The sequence below is a fragment of the Oryctolagus cuniculus genome, chromosome 15, assembly GCF_051225735.1.
Source record: "Oryctolagus cuniculus isolate XC-2025 breed Fujian yellow rabbit chromosome 15, ASM5122573v1, whole genome shotgun sequence".
NCBI lineage: Eukaryota > Metazoa > Chordata > Mammalia > Lagomorpha > Leporidae > Oryctolagus > Oryctolagus cuniculus.
In genome coordinates this window covers 26,166,519-26,188,560 of record NC_142881.1, presented here as the reverse complement: position 1 = coordinate 26,188,560, position 22,042 = coordinate 26,166,519, and the positions used below count along the sequence as shown (strand labels likewise).

Here is a 22,042-nt window from a genome sequence, read left to right as displayed (position 1 = left end):
CCAGTCCCAGGGAACTTGGGAGGTGAAGGAGGGGGAGGGGCTTCCAGTCCCAGAACCACTGCCCTGCTCGGTGCCAGGCAGCCTTCGATGAATGCTGCATCAGTTCTACGCCTGGGAGACTCCCAGAGCCAGCCTGGGCCCTGCCAGGGAAGAACTCTGGCTTGGGGTTCTGTCTCTGGGCCTGGGTTCAGTGAGGGAGACCTTGGCCAGCAATGAGGGTTCAGGCCAGGGATGCTGTAGAGATGCCACCAATGCCCCTCACCTCCTAAGAAGGAAGTGAGCCCCTTCAATGGCCCTCAGTGTTCTCTCCCCACTGCCCTCCGAAACCCGGCCCCAGAAAACCAGTGTCCAGTGCCTGCAGCTCTTGGGGAGGGAGGCTGCAGCTTCTGTGGACACCACAGGCCTGGTGCTCTCATAGGCAGGGAGGAAGCCATTCCTATCAACCCCAGGGGTGAGGGCCACAGAGGCAGGAGCTGGGCGAGGGGTCCTGTGAGAAGCTGGCTCTGCCATCTTGGCCAGGGCTGCCCCCGACAGAGCCACAGGCACTGTCATCCTTGAGGAATCCCTCAGGAATCCACCAGCACTGCCCTGTGGCTGTTCCCTGAGACGCTGCTTGGAGCTGTCCACTCCCCTCCACCCAAGGCCGGCCCTCCCCTCTCGCCTGCCTCACCACCCCTCCAGCTCCCACCCCCATGGAGCCTTCCAAAGAGGTCAGACCGTGGGGCCCCTGCAGAGAGCAGGTGACCCCACACCGCGTGTTCATACCAGACCTCTGTGGCCACTGCTTCTTCCTTCTCCTGGCGCAGCTGCCCCCTACTCTCACCTCTGTGTCACTTCCTGTGACGGCCCAGGAACCGTCCTGCCAGTCATCTACACTCGAGTGTGAATTGCTGACAGCATCAGAGGGAACGGATGTGACCTTGTCACTGGGCATTGGGTCAGGACACAATTTACTTCCGGGGGAAGTGGCGGGAGGTGGGGGAGATGGGGTCAGGAACATCGGAGACCTGAAATCACGCCTGTCACTGGCCAATAAGCAAGGTCAGTGTCTTCGCGGTGACCAGGCGGCATCAGCCTGGAGTGCAGCACAGCGGAGTCCTGGGCCCGGGCACGCTTCCTGTCCGTGACACGGCTCAGGCTGATGGAGCCCTTGAAAAGACACGACTGTGGCTATGGTCAGCAGTGTCTCTGGGACACACCCAGCAGCACATCCCATTCAGGGCCAAGGGTTTGGGGAAGGTGCTCTGCAGGTTGATTCCCTTCTAGAATTATCCCTAGGTAAGGAAGACACAGCAAGTTGTCACGAGGCAGCCTCGTTCTTGAAATGTGGGGATGCTAGAGCGGCAGGGCCTGGGACCCAATCCACGGTCACTTTCGAAGATACAAGGGCCCTGGTGGCACTGCCTCTCCCACAAGCCTCTGCGAAGCTCCTTCCCACCAGCAAGACCTGGGGGCCCTGGAGCTGCCAGCTGGGAAGCTGGGGAAGTAGCCACGCCATCACGCTACTGGACCAGGGCTGCTCAGCCCCCTCCCCCCCGTCAGCTTGAGTAGCAAGCTCCCAGAGGCCAGGAGGGCACAGCAGCAGGAAGTGCAGCAGCAGGAGCTAGAGCTCAGGGGTCGGTGGGGGGGACATCTCACATTCACCTCCCATGACCAAAGGGCTTTGGGGGCGTGGAGCAGGCTGGTGGCTGTGGTCCTTCCATCCTGCAGTTCGCACAACGTGTTCTGTGCACTCATTGCCGCGAGCCACAGTGGACCCAGTGGACAGATGAGCCAACGGACCGTGAAGGCCGTGAGACTGGGCCGGCGGCTGAGCCCGCCCCCTCTCACCCCTCTGTGGTCACTCAGCACTCCTCACTCACTCCATGCACTTCTTGCGGTCCCTCCCCCACACACCCGAGTCCCAGCCAGGCCGCTGGGCACCCTGGCAGTCGGGGCCCTCATCTTCCCAGGCATGGCTTGGGTCAGAGTCACCTCCGCGGCGAGGCCCTGGTGACCCCTGGGGCTCCAGACGTGCTAAGCCACCTTCCCGGCTGCCCACCCTGGTTATTTCCCCCCCTGGCCTTCACCACTACTGGGAATTGCTCAGGTATTGGGTTCTGTTCAAATTCCCTCATTGGAAGGGGGAATCGCCACACTTCCGGACGAGGCCCTGGGAGCACGGCTGCTGCCTCTCAGGCCTCTGGCCCTGTGGCCTGGTGTCAGCCCTGGCACTACCAGCAGACCCTATATTTCCTTCTTCATTATGTAGGTTTGTCTCGCCAGGGGGGCCCAGACACCTCCTAGCCCCTCTCCCTCGGGGGCTACCATCTGGGTCAATCATATCTGAGCCACTGCTGCCACCGAGACTCCCGCAGCCCATAGCCATGGCCGGCTCTCCCCCACGCCGCCGACCAGCGCGGGCTGAGGACATCCCTTCCCCCGGCTTCCTTCTGGGCTGGAACAAACACCGGATCTGCTGCCTGCGGCTCTGAGGGCAGGGAGAGGAAGGCCCCGGAGAATGCGCTTGCTCTCACCCCGCGCCCTCCTGCACAGTGGCTCCAACTGCCTCTTCCTTGAGGTCCCGTGTGTAAACTGGCAAGCTGGCACAAAAGAACCAAGCATGCCTGCTGTCTAAAAATACACCCGCTGGAGCTGGGTAGGTCAGGAGGCTGTGTGCAGGCCCGCAGCACCTGCCTTGATGAAGGGTATGGGCTCACTTTCCTACCTAAGCATCCTCGCTTCTCTGTGACTCGTCTACCCCAGGAGTATGAACAGCTATGGATGGACTGACCCGGCTAGGAGGGTGAAGGGGCCTTTAGGAAGCCTGGCACAGACACAGTTATCTGGCTGGCGTAGGAGGGAACTCTGCAGAGCTTCTGCAGAGTCTAGCTCTCTCCGCACTGCCGCCTGGCTTCTGAGTCCCTTGGTCCCTGGTCGCGGCTGTTTGCTTTTTACATCAGCAGCAACTCTCTACTTCACTCCATAACCACCATTTCCTCCCAGGGAGACGCCTCTGGCCAGCAAACTCAGGATACACAGGAAATCTACTCCAATCCCAGGATGGGCAACAGGAGATGGATTTTCCACAATAGTCTTTTAAAACAAGGCAGAAGCTTCCATGTAAACAGTAGGTTGCCCAGAGAGACAGCTGACCCTAAAGGTCCTAAAGGACCTCTTTTTTTCTGCCCACCTCTTCAAAAAGCACGAGACCCCCGGAAGCAGATGAAGCATGTAAGACAATTCTCCCTGGGACTCTTGCATTAGGGTGTGAGTTGCAGGCAAGACATTAATTTCCTTTTGTTTTGAATTGTCTTTTCTAAGGTGTGTGCACATAGCCTTAGAAGACGGGGGTGACGTTTTCCACTGTAGTAAGCAGCAGGCTTGCACAAGGCCTTGGACAATCAAGTTAGTATGTTTCTCAGGAGCAGAGAGACAAGTTTGCTTACTGCCCAGAGTAAAAGATGTGGGCTCCCTAAGACCTGGGCTCCTCCCCTGTCATTAACCCACTGCATGCGCAGGCATTCACGAGTCCATCGCATCAGCCCTATGGAACCTGGGGCAATGAGAACTGCTATAAACATGCCCATGCTAATGCTGCGGCCATGCTGTGATAAATTCTGGTCTCTGACCCAGGGGCTAATTGGTTGGCAAATACTGCAAAATCTCAGACTTGTCACCGTCCCTGACAATGCTGCTCTGACTGGTGTCAGGGTGACTGCCCCATCACCATGCTCCAGGTGTACCCTGTTTCCAGAAAACTCAAAAGAACCCTTAAATCAGAAAAATGTATGTAAACCAGGAAAAGAATTGCTTTTCAAAAAGCTCAGGAAGAGTAGACAATTAGCCTAGCAGTTAAGAAGCCCATGCTTCATATCGGAGTACCTGGATTTGACACTTGGTTCCTGATTCCAGCTCCTTACTAATGCGCACTGGAGGAGGCACTGGTAACGGCTCATGTGGCTGGGATCCTGCTATCTACGTGGGAGACCCAGGTTGGTTCCCGGCTCCCAGCTCCCAGCCCCCAGCTATGCCCTTGCCCAGTCCTCGCCACTGCAGGCATTTCGTGAACCAGCCAATGGGGGTTCTCTCTCTTAAATAAATAAACAAAAAGGGGCTGGCGCTGTGGCAAAGTAGGTTAATCCTCCACCTGCGGCGCTGGCATCCCATATGGGCGCTGGTTCGAGTCCTGGCTGCTCCTTTTCCGATCCAGCTCTCTGCTATGGCCTGGAAAAGCAGTGGAGGATGGCCCAAGTCCTTGGGCCCCTGCACCAGCGTGGGAAGACCAGGAAGAGGCTCCTGGCTCCTGGCTTCGGATCAGCGCAGCTCCGGCCATTGCAGCCATTTGGGGAGTGAACCAACGGATGGAAGACCTTTCTCTCTGTCTCTCCCTCTCACTGTCTGTAACTCTACTTCTCAGATAAATAAATAAAAATCTTTTAAAAAATAAATAAATAAACAAAAAAGCAATCAGGCAATATTTATTTCTTTAGAAAGGTCACTACTTGCCAACACAACATCGCACACCTCTTTCAAACACAGTACCACTTCGGAATCCTAAAAGATGATGCGTTTGGTTCCCAAGAGCTGAACTTGCACCAAAGGCTTCAGGAATATGCCTTTGTGTGGAATCAGTTTCCCAGGTGGGAAAACCAAGAGGCTGCGCTCGGGGGTGGAGCTTCTGGGCAGCGATTATCAGGCCTCCTTCCGGAAGACCACACTTGCTCCCCGGCATCCTCCACCTCTTTAAAATAAACATCAGTTACCCAGGTCTATGGTTCGGTCACCTGAGCTGTGCCGATGTCAGTGTCCTGGTTTTGCTAATGTGCTGTACTTAAGTAAGATGTCACCACACACGGGACTGATGCGATGGTGGAACTGCAGCAGAGGAATGCAGAGTACCTAGTGCTTCTGCAACATCTTGTGAGTCCCTAATTATTTCCAAATAAAAGGTCAAAAAATGTCACTTCAGAAACCCAACAGTCCATTTTGTTAGATTCCTAATTAAATGAAGATAGCTTTGGGGCTATCTTATCTGTAATCATAGGAAAGTTATAAGTGGACTAGTTTATGCCAAAAAAAATCAATTACTCAGTCCCAGTGATCTCAATCACTGAATGGAGCCAGAGAGCCATGACAGGTCCCCTGAGTCCCAGTGGGGTCCAGGCCACCTTCCCTCCCCAGGCAGAGCGCTCCTGAGTCATGACAGCAATGGAGGCTGGTGGCAGGGGCTGCAGAGGCGGGAGAAGAGGGAAAGACTGAGGCTGGATGAGGTCGGGTGTGGCAGCTCTGTCCGGACAGGAACCACTGCAGCTCGGCCACTCCGTGGCTCTGTGGCGGTGGGAAGTGATCTGACTTCTCTGTGCAGGAGAATGCCAGCCACAAGATCAGCCAAAGGGACAGGTGTGTCTGTCGCTCTCTCGCCTAGTGTGAGGTCTGGAGGCACAGGCCTGGAGCGAGTCCTTCCCCTCCCTCGCACGTCCCCTCCCCAGCCACCCAGGGTGTCCAGGCCCTGCAGTAACTCTCAACACCACATGGGTTTTCCTTCCCAGGATGCCTTGCTGGAGAACCGCCTGTGCCCCCTGGGGCTCACCCTTCCCAGGGGTTCCCCAGGCCTAAGCAGGGCTGGTGTCCTGGGCACAGTGGATCGTCACCCTTAGGGACTGGAGAGCGGGTTCTAGTCCTGGGGAATACAGTTAGAGGGGAAGAGAGGTCCTGCTGAGAGGCAGTTTCCCTACAAACCTGCATAAAGGCTTTCGTTGATATGCCAGGGTCAGACCACAGGGTCACTAACTGTATTGGCTTCCCCTTCTAATACCTTGTTGGTCCTGCTCCCAACACCTATACCCTATCTGTGCTCCAGGAGCCAACGGGCCCCATCCAGGACCAGCATCTTCATGGTACCTCCGCCTGCAGCCACAGGAGCCCAGGGCACTCAGCACTTTTCAAATCTACAGGCTGACCCTGAACTCAGCCGTATACCACCCAGATGTTATCACAAACCTCCGTTCTAGACCCCAGGACAATAGGCTGATTTCTGGGATTTTCTACCAGGACCTGAGGGGCAGGTGAGGGAACAGCATGCAACCAAGACACAGTTCCTTCTCTTCTCTCAACTCCTCTGCTTCCTCTTTCACCTCCGCCAGCACAGGCACACTCCAGGGCTCCAAACACGTCCCAGACCCCCTTCCAGGCACCAAAAATGGGAGCTAGAACCGAGATCCCTCTGGAAACAGCAGGTGCTCTCCACTTCCTCACCTCGGAGTATTCAGGAGAGGCCAAGGGCTGACAGAGCTGTGCCGGGGCTGCCTGCCTCCTCCTCCCTGGTGAGGTTGGGGTGAGTGCTCTGGGGTTCTGCTGCCACTTCAGCTTGGGGTGAGCCTGAGGGAATCTGTAGGTGGTCTCAGACCCCCCGCCCCTCACCTCTGCAAAGGCAGAGAGGCAGAAACAGAGCCTGACCTGGTTGGTGTTAGATGACGTAGCAGGTGATGTGGGTGCCCTTACCAGATTCCTGTCCTCAGCTGCCAGGAGTATGCCCTTGGCCATCAGGGACCACTCTGCCCAAACCCTGTCTCTGCAGGGGCAGACAATGGGTGCCTGATATGTCCCTCAGATAGGATGGCTGCAGAGACCCTGTGGGGTCAGGCTGAGGCTACACCTAGCTGAGCCCACTCCTTGGTCTTGCTTTTCCCCACCCCCTGACTGCCCTGCTGCTTCTCTCTGTGTGCTGGGAGGTTCATGCGACTGCAAGCCCTCAGCAGTCACTTGCAGACACATCTTCAGCTCAGGCCTCAGCTGTCCTTCCTGGGGAGCCCCTTTGATTCAGAGGGTGGGGTGGGGACCCCGGTGCCTGGCAGCTCATCCAGGCCTAGTTTGGGGTGTGTTGAGTTGCTTTCCATTCATCTTTTTTCCTTCATGTCCAAGCCGAAGAGGATGTAGAAGCAAACAAGGCAGCTTACAGTCAGCAGGAGGAAAGCCAGGAGCAGGGCTTGGGATTCCAAATGGCCAGCAATGCCTGCTCTGAAGTCCTGGAGTGCGAGTGAGCAACAGCCCAAGCACGATGCCCACAGAAGAAAGTGCAAAATGAAGCAAAGTCAGGCAAAGGGAGCCCTCCCTTAGGGTGGGCTGGGGGTCAGAGGAGCCACCCACTGTGCACTGGTCCCATTTGCATGGGGGCTGCCAGGGGTCCTGCACTTGATTTTTCCCAGCAGGTGGAGATGCTGCAGGGACAAGCGATGGTCTGTATTAACAGCTGCCATTTGTTGAGCATTTACTGGGAGACAGGCACCCTGCAAAGCAGCTTACATGAATTCCTGACTCCCCAATACAATCCTAGGAGAGGAGACTGAAGCTCAGACAGGGCCTCCGCCCCGCAGCAGCTGCTGGCGCACCATCTCCCGGGGCAGCTAACGTGGAGGGACAGCAGACGCAAGCATTACGGAGTTGGCTGCATGGCCTGGTGCGAGTCCACTGTTGCTCCCCTGTGGAGGAACGACACAGGACCCTGCGCTGTTCTTTTGTCTTCTCGGCCCTCCCCGGGTTTACTGCCGATCCTTCCACCTCCGTGGAAGGGCGGCTCCCCCTGCCACTTTCCCCACTTCCGCATGGGAGCTGCACACCGCCGGCCGGCTCTCTCGGGGGCTGCTCAGATGTTATCCGGATGTTCTCCCTTAGATGTTCCTGGTGCATGGTGTCTCTCTCCTCCTTTATAGTCCTCTTCCACCAATCCCAACTCTGCTACCCACACGCCGAGTACGCTGCTCTCCTCCAATCAGGAGCAGGATCAGCTCCTGCAGGTTATTGGTCGAACTGGAGGCAGCTGTGTAGAAGTTGTTTACTCCTCTCCCAGCGCCATATTGTGGGAGAGCAGATGTATAGAATAAGTCTTAATTCCAGTAACTTAGTCTAGTCCGAGTTGCTCCCCACAGTCCACTAGCCTCCCTTAACCTCAACTTGCTGGTCAGTGAAATGGAGCAGCAGGCTCCTTGAGAGGATGCAACATGCACACGTGTGCTGTGAGGAGGAACTGGGGAGAAGGAGGGCTCACACATATTTAGCCCTCACTGGGACAGCCATGGTTCTAAGCCCCGAAGACACAGGACTTCAGTTTATCCTTCCAAGAGCCTGTGAAGTCGGTCCCATCAGCACCCCCATTTCTAGAGGAGGAAAGCCCGGATCCCCGAACACAAGAACCCGACAGAGCCAGGGCCTCTGGGGGTAGTCGAGACTGGGGCTGGACAGGTACGGTACCCCAGCTGCCCTTCACCCTGCCCGGCCATCCGCAGGAGGCCTTTGCTGGCCTCCTGGGCTCACAGTTGAGCTCCTGCTCCTGACACATGTGGTGCTGCACGACAGTAGAGGGGTCACACCTGCCGCCAAGGGCGCTCTGACTCTGCATGGGGTCTTGTCGCCCGCTGGCCCTGGGGTTCCTGGGATGAAGGGTGAGGACCTCCCCTTGACTCACTGGCCCCCAGGCCCTCGGCACAGGTGGAGCCCCCCTCACCACACCTGCTACCGAAGGACAACGAGGCACTCTGTCCCCAGAGCACTGGCTGAGGGGGAAGGGTGAGAAGAAGCCCATCCTTCTCGAGAAAGCAGGCGGCCTTCAGGCCCAAGGCCAGGGCCACCACTGCAATGAGGCATCACCCTACCAGCCTCCTGGGGCCTCTGGGACGCTTGAGGCCACAGCACCTGGCCAGACTCCCCGCTCTCGGTGGGCAGAGCATCCAGACTGTGGCAGCGACATCTAAGGTTATGGCATACCTGGGAAGGGGACACTCCAAATTCCCCCAAGGGGCAATGCAAAGCCAGGCAAGGAATGAAAGTCACACCATATGAACTCCAAGGCCACGAATGGAGGAGCAATCCTCTCTGCCTGCTTCCACGGGACGGTACCAGGGGCTGAGACCCCCCCCCTCCCCCAGCCCCGCTGTCTAGTTCTGGTCTTTCCCAGCTGTGGGGCTTCAGGGTTCTTCTGTGCAGCGGAATGCACACTGGCCGACTCCAGCATAAGGCTCTGAGGACAGACACCATTACAGCTCGTGTCTTGCCACTTTTGAGGATGGGGGCACGTGAGAAACCGCTTAGAGAGGAACCACTGCCCGAGGAAGGTGCCCCTAGGTCACAAGGAGGCGCTGACCATGGGCTAGCAATGCAGCAGGGGTGAACGAGACAGGACACTGCTTCCTGCCAAGGTCAGCCCTGACCTCCATGGTCTGGGAGGCTGGGCTGTGGAGGACCAGGGCCTGCAGTGACCCTGGGGAAGCTCCCACAAAGAACCAGCCAGGCCCGTGGGCTTGGGGAGAGACAGGGAATCCACAGAGCCAGGGAGCAGCACTGCCCACACGGGTCAGGGCAGAGGCAGGGGTGGGCCAGGAGACCTGGGTTCACACCTCAGCTCTGCCACTTTAACCTCTCCGGGCCCCAGCACTTTCATGTCTTGGGGGAAACTACAATACACACTTTTGTAAGAAGCTGTGTATATGACCACAGAAGCCTTCTGGAAGCACAAATTTAAAACATTATAACTTGAGTAGAGATGCAGCTCAGTTATGACAAACCTGAGACGTTGTCCTCTGAATTACACAACAGAACAGACTGCTGTAAGCACGGCCCAGAATGCTGTTGTGGGTAATGGCCTTTCTGGCCAGGCAGACCCAGGTTCGAATCCTGTCTCTGCCAACTCCCAAGCTTGGTTTGTAAACTGCCCTGTGCCATTGGTGTAATGGGGGCATCTGTGTAGTGGTTACCCAGTGCCAGACCCCACCAGGTGCTCAGTGGAAGATGATCTGGGATCCAAATGGGAGTGTGGAAACCTTGGGCCTGCAGCTCCACATCCTCTCCAAGGAGAGCTCGGGCTCTCGTTGCTTTTGTTAAAGAGGTAACCAAAGACTGAGAGCCTGAGAAAGCAGGCACAAGCCACAGGCCCACAGAGACAGTCCCGGGAGGCTGGGGCAGGCTGCTCGCAGGGCGGCAGCCTCCAAGACCAGGCCTTACAAATCTCTTGGGATGCTGCCAACATGCAGAGTCCTAGGCTTGCCTGGCCTGAAATTTTTGGCTTAGTAATCACCTTCTCGACTTAAGGGATGCCTTCCTGGGTCACCCCTAGCCACTGGTTGGTGGCACCCAAAGCTTACCTGGGAGGAAGGGGATGATCCTTTGCTTGGGGTCCTTCTGGCCTCCTTCAATGGGAAACTTGTCCAGAAGCTGCATCTGAGAAGCCAGACAGATGGGGATAGGTTCAGAAGACTGGCAGAGTCTGCGGGATGGCATCCCTTCCCCCACTCCTCCACCGCTCGGAGCCTCTGCACTCACATGGATGAATGACGCCTGAAATCCCTCATTTCACAGCCCATTAGCACACCACATGGGGCATGAGAGGAGGAGGCCAGAGCTCTCCCTGCCTCAAAGGCGGTGTGTTCAGGACCATGGGGGAGGTGTCTGGAGACACACACCCCCTCCCTGACTGCAGTGGACTGGGCTGGGCAGCAGCAGACTTCAGGCCAGGTTGCAGGTGGAGTTTCCAGAAGTTTCTTTGCATCAAGTTTCTCTGCTACTTGATCTGCATGGTGACTCCTTTAGCCACTGGCCATCCTAAATTCTCCAAGGCCAGGATGGAGGAAGAACCTGATATTTAGCCAGACCACCCCCATCCCAGAATTGTTCTGCAGAAACACACCCAGATACTGTTTTCATTAAAAACTCACTCTATCCCGTTGTACCCACTGCAGAGAGACCCCTTTCTACCCTGAGATTGCTACTGTTTTCCCGGGACAGACCTACTGGAAGAGTTTCCAGGGTTCCAGAGGAACAACTGTTTTTACTTCTGCTGTTCTGGGCTGAAATTCTGTATAAACTGGAAAAATACACAGGAGTCAGGATGGACGAGGCTAGGGCTCCCGAGTGTGTGGTTGGTTTGCCTTCCAAGCCACAGGTGGGCAGTGGAGCAGGGTGGAAAGTCGGGATTGGTCTGGCTGCCCAAGCCGTGTGATCTCGGGCAGGGCAGGGCACCCTTCAAGGTGGGGCATCAGGCTGCACTGGAAGAAGGAGGATCTGCCACTAGTGTTGGAAGTCCACCCACCCCACCACGCCTTAAACATTTATTGAGCGCCTGGTTACAGCACTGGGTGCTATTGGAACAGCAATAAGACACATCTCCACCAGCTCTTCGAAGGACACTGCGTATGTCACGTGTCCTGTGTCAGCCAGGGGAGGTGGTGCGAGGAAGAGGACGGCAGTGGGAAGGGAGCTGCGGCAAGACCGGGGATCTGGCTTTCCACAGGGTGGGAGGAGGGCCTTCCTGACAGATGCCACTTCAGCAGAGACCCACAGCGGGTGAGCGGGAGGCTAACTTTCACTTCCCTCTGTGCCACGGAGATTTAACTCAAGCTGGCTCATGTGTTTTCAATGTCACAAGTTCATCTCTCGAAACAGCCACTGCCTGCTGCATGTAAACAGAGCATAACACTACAGAAACTGGGGATTTTTTAAGAATCCATACATTTTCAAATAAATTCTATACAAAGTAGAGTTCCTATTACCTTCTTTTTTTGAAAATATGCATATAACTGCATTCACACCCACTTGTCCATATTGCATATGGTTCTTAGTTATTAATTGATAATAGGATTAATTAGTACCCAAAAATGACTGAGAATTGACCAATATATTTAGCAGCAAGGAGGTCATTAGTAACCTTGAAAAGAACACTTTTAGTAGAATGGGCATAAAAGAGAATAAGAGGAGGAAAAATTAAGACTGAATACAGACGGCTTTTTTTTTTTTTTTGACAGGCAGAGTGGACAGTGAGAGAGAGAGACAGAGAGAAATGTCTTACTTTGCCATTGGTTCACCCTCCAATGGCCACCGTGGCCAGCGCGCTGTGGCCAGCGCACCATGCCAATCCGATGGCAGGAGCCAGGTACTTATCCTGGTCTCCCATGGGGTGCAGGGCCCAAGCACTTGGGCCATCCTCCACTGCACTCCCTGGCCACAGCAGAGAGCTGGCCTGGAAGAGGAGCAACCGGGACAGAATCTGGCATCCCGACCGGGACTAGAACCCGGGGTGCCGGCACCGCAAGATGGAGAATTAGCCTAGTGAGCCGCGGCGCCGGCCACAGACGGTTCTTTTGAAAGAAGGTTTGTTAGAAAGGGGAGCAAGTGAAATAGGGTCAAGTTGGGTGTGTATGTATGTGTGTGGATGTGTGTACATGTGTATGTGTGTGTATGTACATGTGTGTCTCTGTGTGTACGTGTATGTGTGTGATGGAAGAGATACTAGCATGACTTACATTCTGATGAAAATGATCTAATATTAGAAAAAAATGAATGTGTGAGAGAAAGGGAAATTCTTGGTGCTTTGTTCCTAATGACAGAAGAGGAGACGAGAGCCAGTTAACTGTGCTGCAGGACTAGCTTTTCCAGAAGACGGTGTAAGTGAATGCAGACGCTAGCAGAAAGCTGGACATGGAAATGAACACTGAGAATTAGAACAGACTCCCAGAAGGGGAGTTACACTTTTTTTTTTTTATTTCACAGGCAGAGACAGGGAGAGAGACAGACAGAGCTTACTCCTCGGCTGCCTGGGGGCTAGGACGGGGCCAGGTCAAAACCAGGAGCCTGGGGCCGGCGCCGCGGCTCACTAGGCTAATCCTCCGCCTAGCGGCGCCGGCACACCGGGTTCTAGTCCCGGTCGGGGTGCCGGATTCTGTCCCGGTTGCCCCTCTTCCAGGCCAGCCCTCTGCTGTGGCCAGGGAGTGCAGTGGAGGATGGCCCAGGTGCTTGGGCCCTGCACCCCATGGGAGACCAGGAAAAGCACCTGGCTCCTGGCTCCTGCCATCGGATCAGCGCGGTGCGCCGGCCGCAGCGCGCCGGCCGCGGTGGCCATTGGAGGGTGAACCAACTGCAAAGGAAGACCTTTCTCTCTGTCTCTCTCTCTCACTGTCCACTCTGCCTGTCAAAGAAAGAAAGAAAGAAAAACCAGGAGCCTGGAACTCAGTCCAGATAGCCCATGTGGGTGGCATGGGCAGTGCAGCGCCGAGAGCCCCCTCCGGCAGCAAGCACTGGGGGCGGCCAGCACTGGGCTGGGCTGACTCGCCCTTCCTGGGAGAGGGGCTTCCTGGCAGTTCCAGTGTGGGGCCCCAGTTCTCCAAGCCCCATCATTGTCACCATTCCTGACTCGGAATCTTCCCTTAAGAAGAGACGAGGCCACGAACCTGTGTAGGAGCTCTGAGGGACCAGGTGGGCTCAGAAGTCCACTGCAGTGAGATCTTAGCAGGCCTTCTGTTGGTTGCTGGGTACCCAGTCAGCCAGTGTCATGGAGACACAGTAAGTGTGGCTCTTTCTTTTCTTTTTTCTTTTTTTTTTTTTTTTTACAGGCAGAGTGGACAGTGAGAGAGAGAGAGAGAGAGAGAGAGACAAAGGTCTTCCTTTGCCGTTGGTTCACCCTCCAATGGCTGCCACAGCTGGCGCACCACGCTGAACCGATGGCAGGAGCCAGGTACTTCTCCTGGTCTCCCATGGGGTGCAGGGCCCAAGCACTTGGGCCATCCTCCACTGCACTCCCTGGCCACAGCAGAGGGCTGGCCTGGAAGAGGGGCAACCGGGACAGAATCCGGCGCCCTGACCGGGACTAGAACCCGGTGTGCCGGCGCCGCAAGGCGGAGGATTAGCCTAGTGAGCCCCGGCGCCGGCTGTGGCTCTTCTTAATCGCTCACCCCTTGTGTCCTGAAATGTACTTCCCCACTCCCTTCGGCTCTCTGATGACCTTACAGGGACACCTACTCCAGGCAGCCGTCCTCGACCACCCCAGCGGAAGATCACGCCTCCTCTCTCCAAATCCCAGCAGCACTCCTGGTCTCAATTGATTCCAGTACTTCACAGCCTTTCGTGATTTCCTGTTCGTACAGGTTCATCTCCTTGCCCAAGAGAAAACACCCTTCCCCACTGAATGGTTTTGGCACTCTTGTTGAGCCAATTCAACATAAAGATATAAAAACAATAGATTTGGAAAGAATCAGACAGCACTTCTCAAACAATTATTAGTAAAAAAAATTTTTCCCCACCCAGTAAAAAAAATTTTTTTAGGGGAAAAGTGGAGTTCAACATCAAACCTTAATACAAAGTTTTGGGAACACAGAAAGCCTATCGTTCCAGAACAATTTGTAGAAAACACTGTCTTTTTCACTTTGAATTACATTAAGTTATAGCTTCAAATAGTTCATGGAAAATTTGGATTCTCTTTAAATTCAATTTTTCCATGAACTTTCTAAAACTCCCTGATATCCAGGAGTTAACGTATTACACACACACACACACACACACACGTGGGGAAATGGAATTGAAAGATTGACTGATGTGGTGAACTACATTGTTGATTTTGAAGTGCTGAACCTGGTTGCAATTTCCAACATAAACCCTACTCGGTTACGATGATTCTTTTTGCTGGATTTGATTTGCTAGTATTTTGCCTAGGAATTTTGTATCCATGTTCAGGATGAACAGTATTCTGATGTTTTCTTTCCTCATAACGTCTTTACCAGGTTTTGATATCAGAACTCACTCTCTGACGGCGTGGGTGGGGAAGCCCGCCTTTCCCACGGGTTCAGGTGTGAGCGGCAGGGACTGCAGGCACGCTCCGGCACAGCTCTCTGCGTGTGGAATCTTTGTAGGAAACTATCTGAAGCGCACGCTCCGGCACAGCTGTCTGCGTGTGGAATCTTCTTTGTAGGAAACTATCTGATGCGGAATTCAATTTATTTAATAGATATAGAGGAACTTAATATTTTTCTATGTCTTTTCAAGTCAGATTTGGAAAACTGAGTTTTTAAAGGAGTTTTCCATACCAAACTTACTGAATTTATGGGCAGAAAACTGTTACTAGCATTCCCTTATTATCATTCTGATGTCTGTGGGACCTGATGCGGTATCTCCTATTTCATTCTTGATCTAATTTGTCCTTTATTAGTGTTTTCAAATAGTTTTTTTTTTTTTTGACAGGCAGAGTTAGACAGTGAGAGACAGAGAGAAAGGTCTTCCTTCCATTGGTTCACTCCCCAAATGGCCGCTACAGCCTGTGTGCTGCGCCAATCCGAAGCCAGAAGCCAGGTGCTTCTTCCTGGTCTCCCATGTGGGTGCAGGGCCCAAGCACTTGAGCCATCCTCCACTGCCTTCCTGGGCCACAGCAGAGAGCTGGACTAGAAGAGGAGCAACCAGGACAGAATCCAGTGCCCCAACCAGGACTAGAACCCAGGGTACTGGCGCTGCAGGCAGAGGATTAGCCTAGTGAGCCACGGCGCTGGCCATTCAAATACTCAGTTTTTAAAAAAGATATATTTATTTGAAGGGCAGAGTTACAGAGAGAGAGAGAGAGATGGAGGAAGAGAGGGAGAGACTGAGTCAGGGGAGGTCTTCCATCCACTGGTTCATTCCTCAAATGGCTGCAATAGCCAGGGTTGGGTCAGGCCAAAGCCAGGAATGCCAGGAGCCTCATCTGGGTCTCTTACATGGGTACAGGGGCCCAAAGACTTGGGCCATCTTTTGCTGCTTTCTCAGGTGCAATAACAGGGAGCTGGATTGGAAGCAGAACAGCTGGGTCTTGAAGCAGCACCTATATGGGATGCCGGCATTGTGGGCAGCAGCTTCGCTGGGTAAGCCACAACACCTACCCCCTAAAATACTCACTGCTTAAATTGCATTAAGTCTCTTCATTGTTTTATGCCTTTTACTCCATTTATTTTTATTCTTAGATGTATTTTGTCTTTCCTTCTTCTTAATTTAGCCTTCATTGTTCCTATTTTCTTAAAATAGAAGTTTAAATGATTGATTTTAAACTCCTTCAAATTTAGGTATATAATGATAAAATATTTATATTGTTCTCTCTAGTGGTATCTTAGCAAATTTGGTATGTTGTGTTTTCATTAAGTTCCACATGTTGTAAAATTTACTTTGTGATTTCTTCACTGAACTCACAAACACAAGAAACTTACACAACTCCAGAAGAAGAGACACAAAGAAAGTCGTACCAAGACACATCATAAGCAGACTACTCAAAGTCAGCAATGAAGAGAAAAGTCTTGGGACTAGCGTCACGGTGTAGCAGGTTACGTTGCCACCTGCAGCGCTGGCACCACATATGAGCACCATTTGAGCCCTGGCTGCTCCACTTCCGATCCAGCTCCCTGCTAATGCGCCTGGAAAAGCAGCGGCAGGTGGCTCCAGTATTTGGGTTCCTGCATCCATGTGGGAGACATGGATAGAGTTCCAGACTCCTGGCTTAGGCTTGGCCTAGCCCCGGCGATTGTGCAGCACCATTTAAGGAGTGAACCAGCAGATGTAAAATAAATCTCTTTCTCTCTCTTTCAAGTAAATAAATAAATCTTTAAAAAGAAAAAAAGAGAACATATTAAAAGTAGCCATAAGAAAAAAACATATTACATACAGAGAAACCAAGATAATGACAACAGATTTCATGTTGAAATAATGCAAACAAGAGAACACTGAGGTAGTGTTTTTAAAGTACTGCAATTAAAAAATTAAAAAACTTAGAATTTTATGCCCAGGAGAAATATCTTCTTTAAGACATGTTCAATCATACAAAAGCTGGAAGAACGCATCACCAGCAGATCCCACATTACAAGAAATGTTTCTTGATCCGTAAGTTGATAATTTTCATGCAATTTAGGAAATTCTCAGCAAGTTTCTCTTAACATATTGTTTCCTGCCCTATTCTCACGCTCTCCTCTTTCTGGGATGATTATTATTACACGTAGGTTAGGAGACTTCATATTGCACTATATGTCTCAGGGACCCTGCTTATTTTTCTTCACTCCTTTTTTCTCTGTTAGTCAGAGTGGATAATTTCCAGTGATCTGTAGTCAAGTCAAATGACTCTTCTGCCGCTTCCAAATTGCTGGCAAGCTTACACGGCAGAATTTTTTTTTAGAGATTTATTTATTTATTTATTTATTTAAAATTCAGAGTTACACAGAGAGAGGAGAGGCAGAGAGAGAGAGAGAGAGAGAGAGAATCATCCATCTGCTGGTCCACTCCCCAGTTGGCCACAATGGCTGGAGCTGAGCTGATCGGAAGCCAGGAGCCAGGAGTGTCTCCCACATGGGGGCAGAGCCCAAGGACTTGGGCCATCTTCCACTGCTTTCCCCGGGCCATAGCAGAGAACTGGATTAGAAGTGGAGCAGCTGGGATTCGAACCAGCACCCACATGGGATGCCGGCACTGCAGGCGGCAGCTTTACCCACTATGTCACAGTGCTGGTCTCCACAGCAGAATTTTAATTTCATTACTTTTAAGTTCCAAATTTTCCATTCAGTTTTTTTTTTTTTTTTAGATTTATTTATTTATTTGAAAGAGCTACACATAGAAAGAAGGAGCAGCAGAGAGAGAGAGAGAGAGAGAGAGAGGTCTTCCATCCGCTGGCTCACTCCCCAATTGGCTGCAACGGCTGGAGCTGTGCAGATCCAAAGCCAGGAGCCAGGAGCCTCCCCCAGGTCTCCCACACAGGTGCAGGGGCCATTTCTACTGCTTTCCCAGGCCACTGCAGAGAGCTGGATCGGAAGCAGAGCAGCTGGGACTTGAACCGGCGCCTGTATGGGATGCCAGTACTGCAGGTGGCAGCTTCACCCGCTACACCACAGCACCAGCCCTTCAGTTGTTTTTTTTATAATTTCCATTTCTCTACTATCTGTTCACTCATTAAAAGCCTATTTTCCTTTAATTCTTTTAAACATATTTTCCTTTAGTTCTTTTTAACTGGTTTAGAATATTTCAATATCTGATTATCTTCTGGCCAATTTCAGTGACTGTATTTTCATTCCAGTGGGTCACTTACTCTTATTTCTTTGGCCACCGAGTGATTTCTTATTGTAAACTGGTCATTGTGGACACTACGTTGTACAGACCCTGGATTCTGTTGTCCTTCTGTGCAAAGTAGTGATTTTTGTTCTGATAACTGTAGTACAGTTACTGGCTAATCATCTTAAACTGGAACAGGCATGGTTTTGTGTGTTCTTGGGGTGGATTGACAGGACGCCCTGCAACTTGATAGGATGTGGCACGCAGATTCTGCCTCCTCCGTGGGTACTGTTAGGGCTTATTTCTAGGCTTTATTAGGATGAATTTACCGTGGGCCTTACTTTCGAGTGTTACTGAGATCCTTGTTCCTAAAATGTAGCCCTTCTGTTGGCTTAACAGGATGCCCAGAGTGTTAATGAGGTATTCACAAAAGACTCTCCCTGTTGGCTGAGCTAGGCTTCCAAAATCCCCCAGCGCTTTATGGTTTTGTTCTGTCAGTATTTCTGGTAATCCTCTTGCAATCTTGTCCTGTGTACTTACAGCCCTGCCCTTGACCAAGAACTTGTGAGGAATCCCCCACAGCCGTCCAGAGCACCAGCTATGCACAGCTCCTTCCTCTTGGGCGCCTTGCCCTGGGTTCCAAGTGCTTACGTTGCCCCACAGTCCAGTAGGACCGGCATGCTCTGCCAGGATCCCAGCTCCCTGCAGCTCAGCAGGAAAACTGTCCCCGGAGAGCTGGGCTCTTGCGGTGAGTTTCACTTCTCTCCAGGACTGCACTTTCGTGTTTTTTGTTCAGTGCCTGCAAACATGTGCCTCTTGTATTGCGTCTGGTTTTCTCCCTTCTTATGGTGAGAGGGCTGTTTTAGCACCAGTACTTCCATCACAGCTGGAACTGGATGTTTTGTTGAGGTTCACAAATGGCCACGAGACTTCCAGATGGAAGCAGTGGGATTTGGCAGGCTGTCAGGGGCAGGAAGAACAGCTTAGGAGACCTGTAGGGTTCTGACCACTGTTTGGTTTCATATTAGGAAAGCTCAGTTACAAACTAAGTGCAGCTAGGTCCTGAACACCCAAGAATAAACAAACAGAAGACATGGTTATGTTGTCTCTTAGGACCAAGCAGCCAATTAATTTATCACCTAATTTGGGAGACATCTGAGAGTGATAGTGAGTGCTGGTTAGCAATGACATCAGGATAGCAGGTGTAAAACAGGACTCTCAGGAGTGTTCTAACTAAGTGGGTTATGTTGATTGTCCATGGATTCCCATCTCCAAGACAGGATCTGGAGCACATAAGCACCCTCAGTAAATGTGTGATGGTGAAAATAATGTACACTGGGAACTTAGGTCGTGTTAGGTCCTGTGCGAATCATTTTTACGTGGCTTATCTAACTACTCAGATCAACCCTTTGAAGTGATGCTATTATTACTCTATGTTCCAGAGAAGAAACAGAAACAAGAGGTTAAATGAGTTGCTCCAATCAGTAAGGTGCAGAGCTAGGATTCAATGTCAGGAAATCTGGTTCCAGACCCTGGTCTCTTGATTACGACAGATAAGTGGATACATTCAATGGAAGAAACAAACAATTCCGAAATTCCACCATCAGCGTTACATTTCAAGGCGGAGAAATTGCACTACAAGATCTACTAATGTAATTAATAACTAACAAATAAAGCTTTAAAAAATTGTGTGATCAGTTTCATATAAAGTATTTGATAAAATTTAACATCAACTTATGATTTTTAAAAAAGAAATAAGCAAACTTTCTCAAAATATATATAAAAATATACACCTACCCAAAATAACGCTCAGTGATAAAACACTGGAACCTACCAAGGATGCTGTCAACTCTCACTTTTTCTATTTGCTGTTGCACTAATAGTTCTTGCCAAAGGATTAACACACAAAGAAGTAAGAGGCATAAATATTGAGAAGAAAGAAATAAAACTCGCAGTATTCCCAACCAATATGAAGTTGGTACAAATCCAGAGAGAATCCACAAGAGATGCACACCTTTGGACCTTGAAGAAACCTCGCACCTTCATTGAAAAGAAACTCACCCCTGGAAGATGTAAAACAGGAAGATGTAAAAGAGTAACTAAAAGTTCTGGGAAAAAAAACAGTGTGATGGGTGTATAACAATGTGAATACAGTTAACGCCAATGACTTATATCCTTCACAAAGGTTAAAATGATGAATTTCACATTACATATGTTTTACCATAAGGAGAGAGGGGGAGAAAATGTGCATAAAGACCTGAGGTTCCACAGCAGGGACAGCCAGCAGGGCAAGGACATGGTCCAGAGAGGCACAGGTACCAGCTGGGGGTGGGGCCTAGAGCGGGAGGGAGCTGGGCAAACCAAACACTGCGCTAACATAGGCCTCTACCAGAAGAGCATTCATGGAAATTCTCTTGCGCACTCTGTCCCCCTAGGAGCCATCCTGTGCAGACCACGGAGCAGAGCAAATCAGTCTGGATTCTAGCTTCCAAAATCACACCAGCACCCTGGTCTACATGGTGGGGGAAGGCGGGAGAATCCAGAGAAGGGATACAGAGGCTGTGTTCTATACAGGGGCAGCACAGACAAGAGGCAGTGAGGCTGTTGCATTTCCCTGGACAGGAGGGGTGCAGGCTCTCCTGCCCAAAGGACTACAGCAGTTCTTGTGCACACTGGACATCCCAGCACTCCAGAGGGTGGAGCAGCCAGGGATGGAGACAGAGGACACATGCTCCTGGCAAGGAGCTGCCTGCACTGGGATACATTTGGATGCCGGGACACAGGACCAGGCTGAAGCCAAGACACCCTCACTTTGACAGGGAGCCCAGTCCTGGTTCCAAAACCATCGCCAAGTCAAAGAAGACTATTTTCTGGAAAACATGCAAGCCTTCACTTCAGATCCCTTCCCCAGCAAGCCCTGTCCTGTGATGCGTCATGCACTGCATCAACGAGGTCTGGGCGTGTGAGTCACGCTCCGTGATCAGCCTGGGAGTCGGGTACCTGCGTGGCACAAGGAATTCTGGTAGCATTAGCTGAGTGTCAACCTGCTGAGAGGAATAAACAGCCATGCATAGGAGTTCTGGAAAGGACAAGCAAAGTGGCCTTCTCAGAGGAGGAGACATTAGAACAAGGCCCTAAATAAAACACAGCGGGAGCAGAGGGAGGAAGGGCAAGTCCAAGGCTCGGCGGGGGGATGTCAGGACAGCTCTGTGAGCGGTCAGACGGGAGTGAATTAACTGGTTCTAGAATGCCATGAAGTGCTGCCATGGGTGAGAGAAAGTGGTGGCACCCAGGGTGGAGGCCCCTGATAATTTATTCCAGCGATTTGGGGATGACCACACAGTTGGCACCCACGCTGGCTAAGGGCAGATGCCCAATGTGTTGCTCCATGGGGGAAGTTAGGGGATCCTAAAACATGACAGGAAATAGGGTGGAGGCGGGCTGGGGGAAGGAATCATTTCTAGAACTCCTCTCAAGGGTGGGCTGCACTGGCTAGAGTCTCTGCCGTGGGGACTGGCAGGTGACAGGGCCCAGATGCCCCAGCCTAACGTTTACTCCTGAAACTGCTGTCTACAGCAGCTGGGCCTGGGAAAGCAGAGCTGGCGCCTTCCTGAGGCTCTGGGGGCAAATCTGTCTCCTCGCTCCTCCCAGTCTCTAGAGGGCCCCTATAATCCTTGGCTTCGGGCCCCTTCCTGTGTGTGTGTGTGTGTGTGTGTGTGTGTGCATGTGCTGGTGTTTTCTGTCCAGGCCTGTTTGCTTGGGCCAGTGTGCTGGGAGCACAGGAGTTCGCTGTCCCATGGTTTTGGAGGCTGGGGTCTGAGAGGGAGGTGTTGGCAGAGCGGCCCCTTCTGAGAGCCGGCATAGGGAGCCCCTACCCCTCTCTCTCCCTGCTCAGGGTGGTCGCTGGCAGTCTCTGCTCTTCCCCAGCTTATAAAAGCATCACCCCCATCTCCCCATGTGTATGTCTGTGTCCCACCCCCCCACCCCCACTTTTTTGGGGAAGATTTATTTATTTGAAAGGCAGAATTACAGAGAGAGAGGGAGAGACAGAAAGAGAAGTCTTCCATCCGCTGGTTCACTTCCCAAATGGCTGCAACGGTGGAGCAGGGACAATCCAAAGCCAGGAGCCAGGAGCTTCCTCCAGGTCTCTTATCTGGGTGCAGGGTCCCAAGCACTTGGGCCATCCTCCACTGCCTTCCCTGGTGCACTAGCAGAGAGCTGGATCAGAAGTGGAGCAGCTGGGACTCAAACGGGT

At 52.2% G+C, this 22,042-nt stretch overlaps 1 protein-coding gene across 5 annotated transcripts in view; it reads right to left on the bottom strand.

Annotated features, from left to right (window-relative positions):
- The window catches only part of SH3PXD2A (SH3 and PX domains 2A), a 234,593-nt gene that overhangs the window by 133,155 nt on the left and 79,396 nt on the right, over positions 1-22,042 (bottom strand). For all 5 annotated transcript variants that reach the window (XM_089314355.1, XM_002718709.6, XM_002718708.6 and 2 more), the window contains one exon: positions 10,116-10,191. In XM_089314355.1, the coding sequence (XP_089170481.1) occupies positions 10,116-10,191 (76 nt within the window). The remainder of the gene's footprint in view (positions 1-10,115; positions 10,192-22,042) is intronic.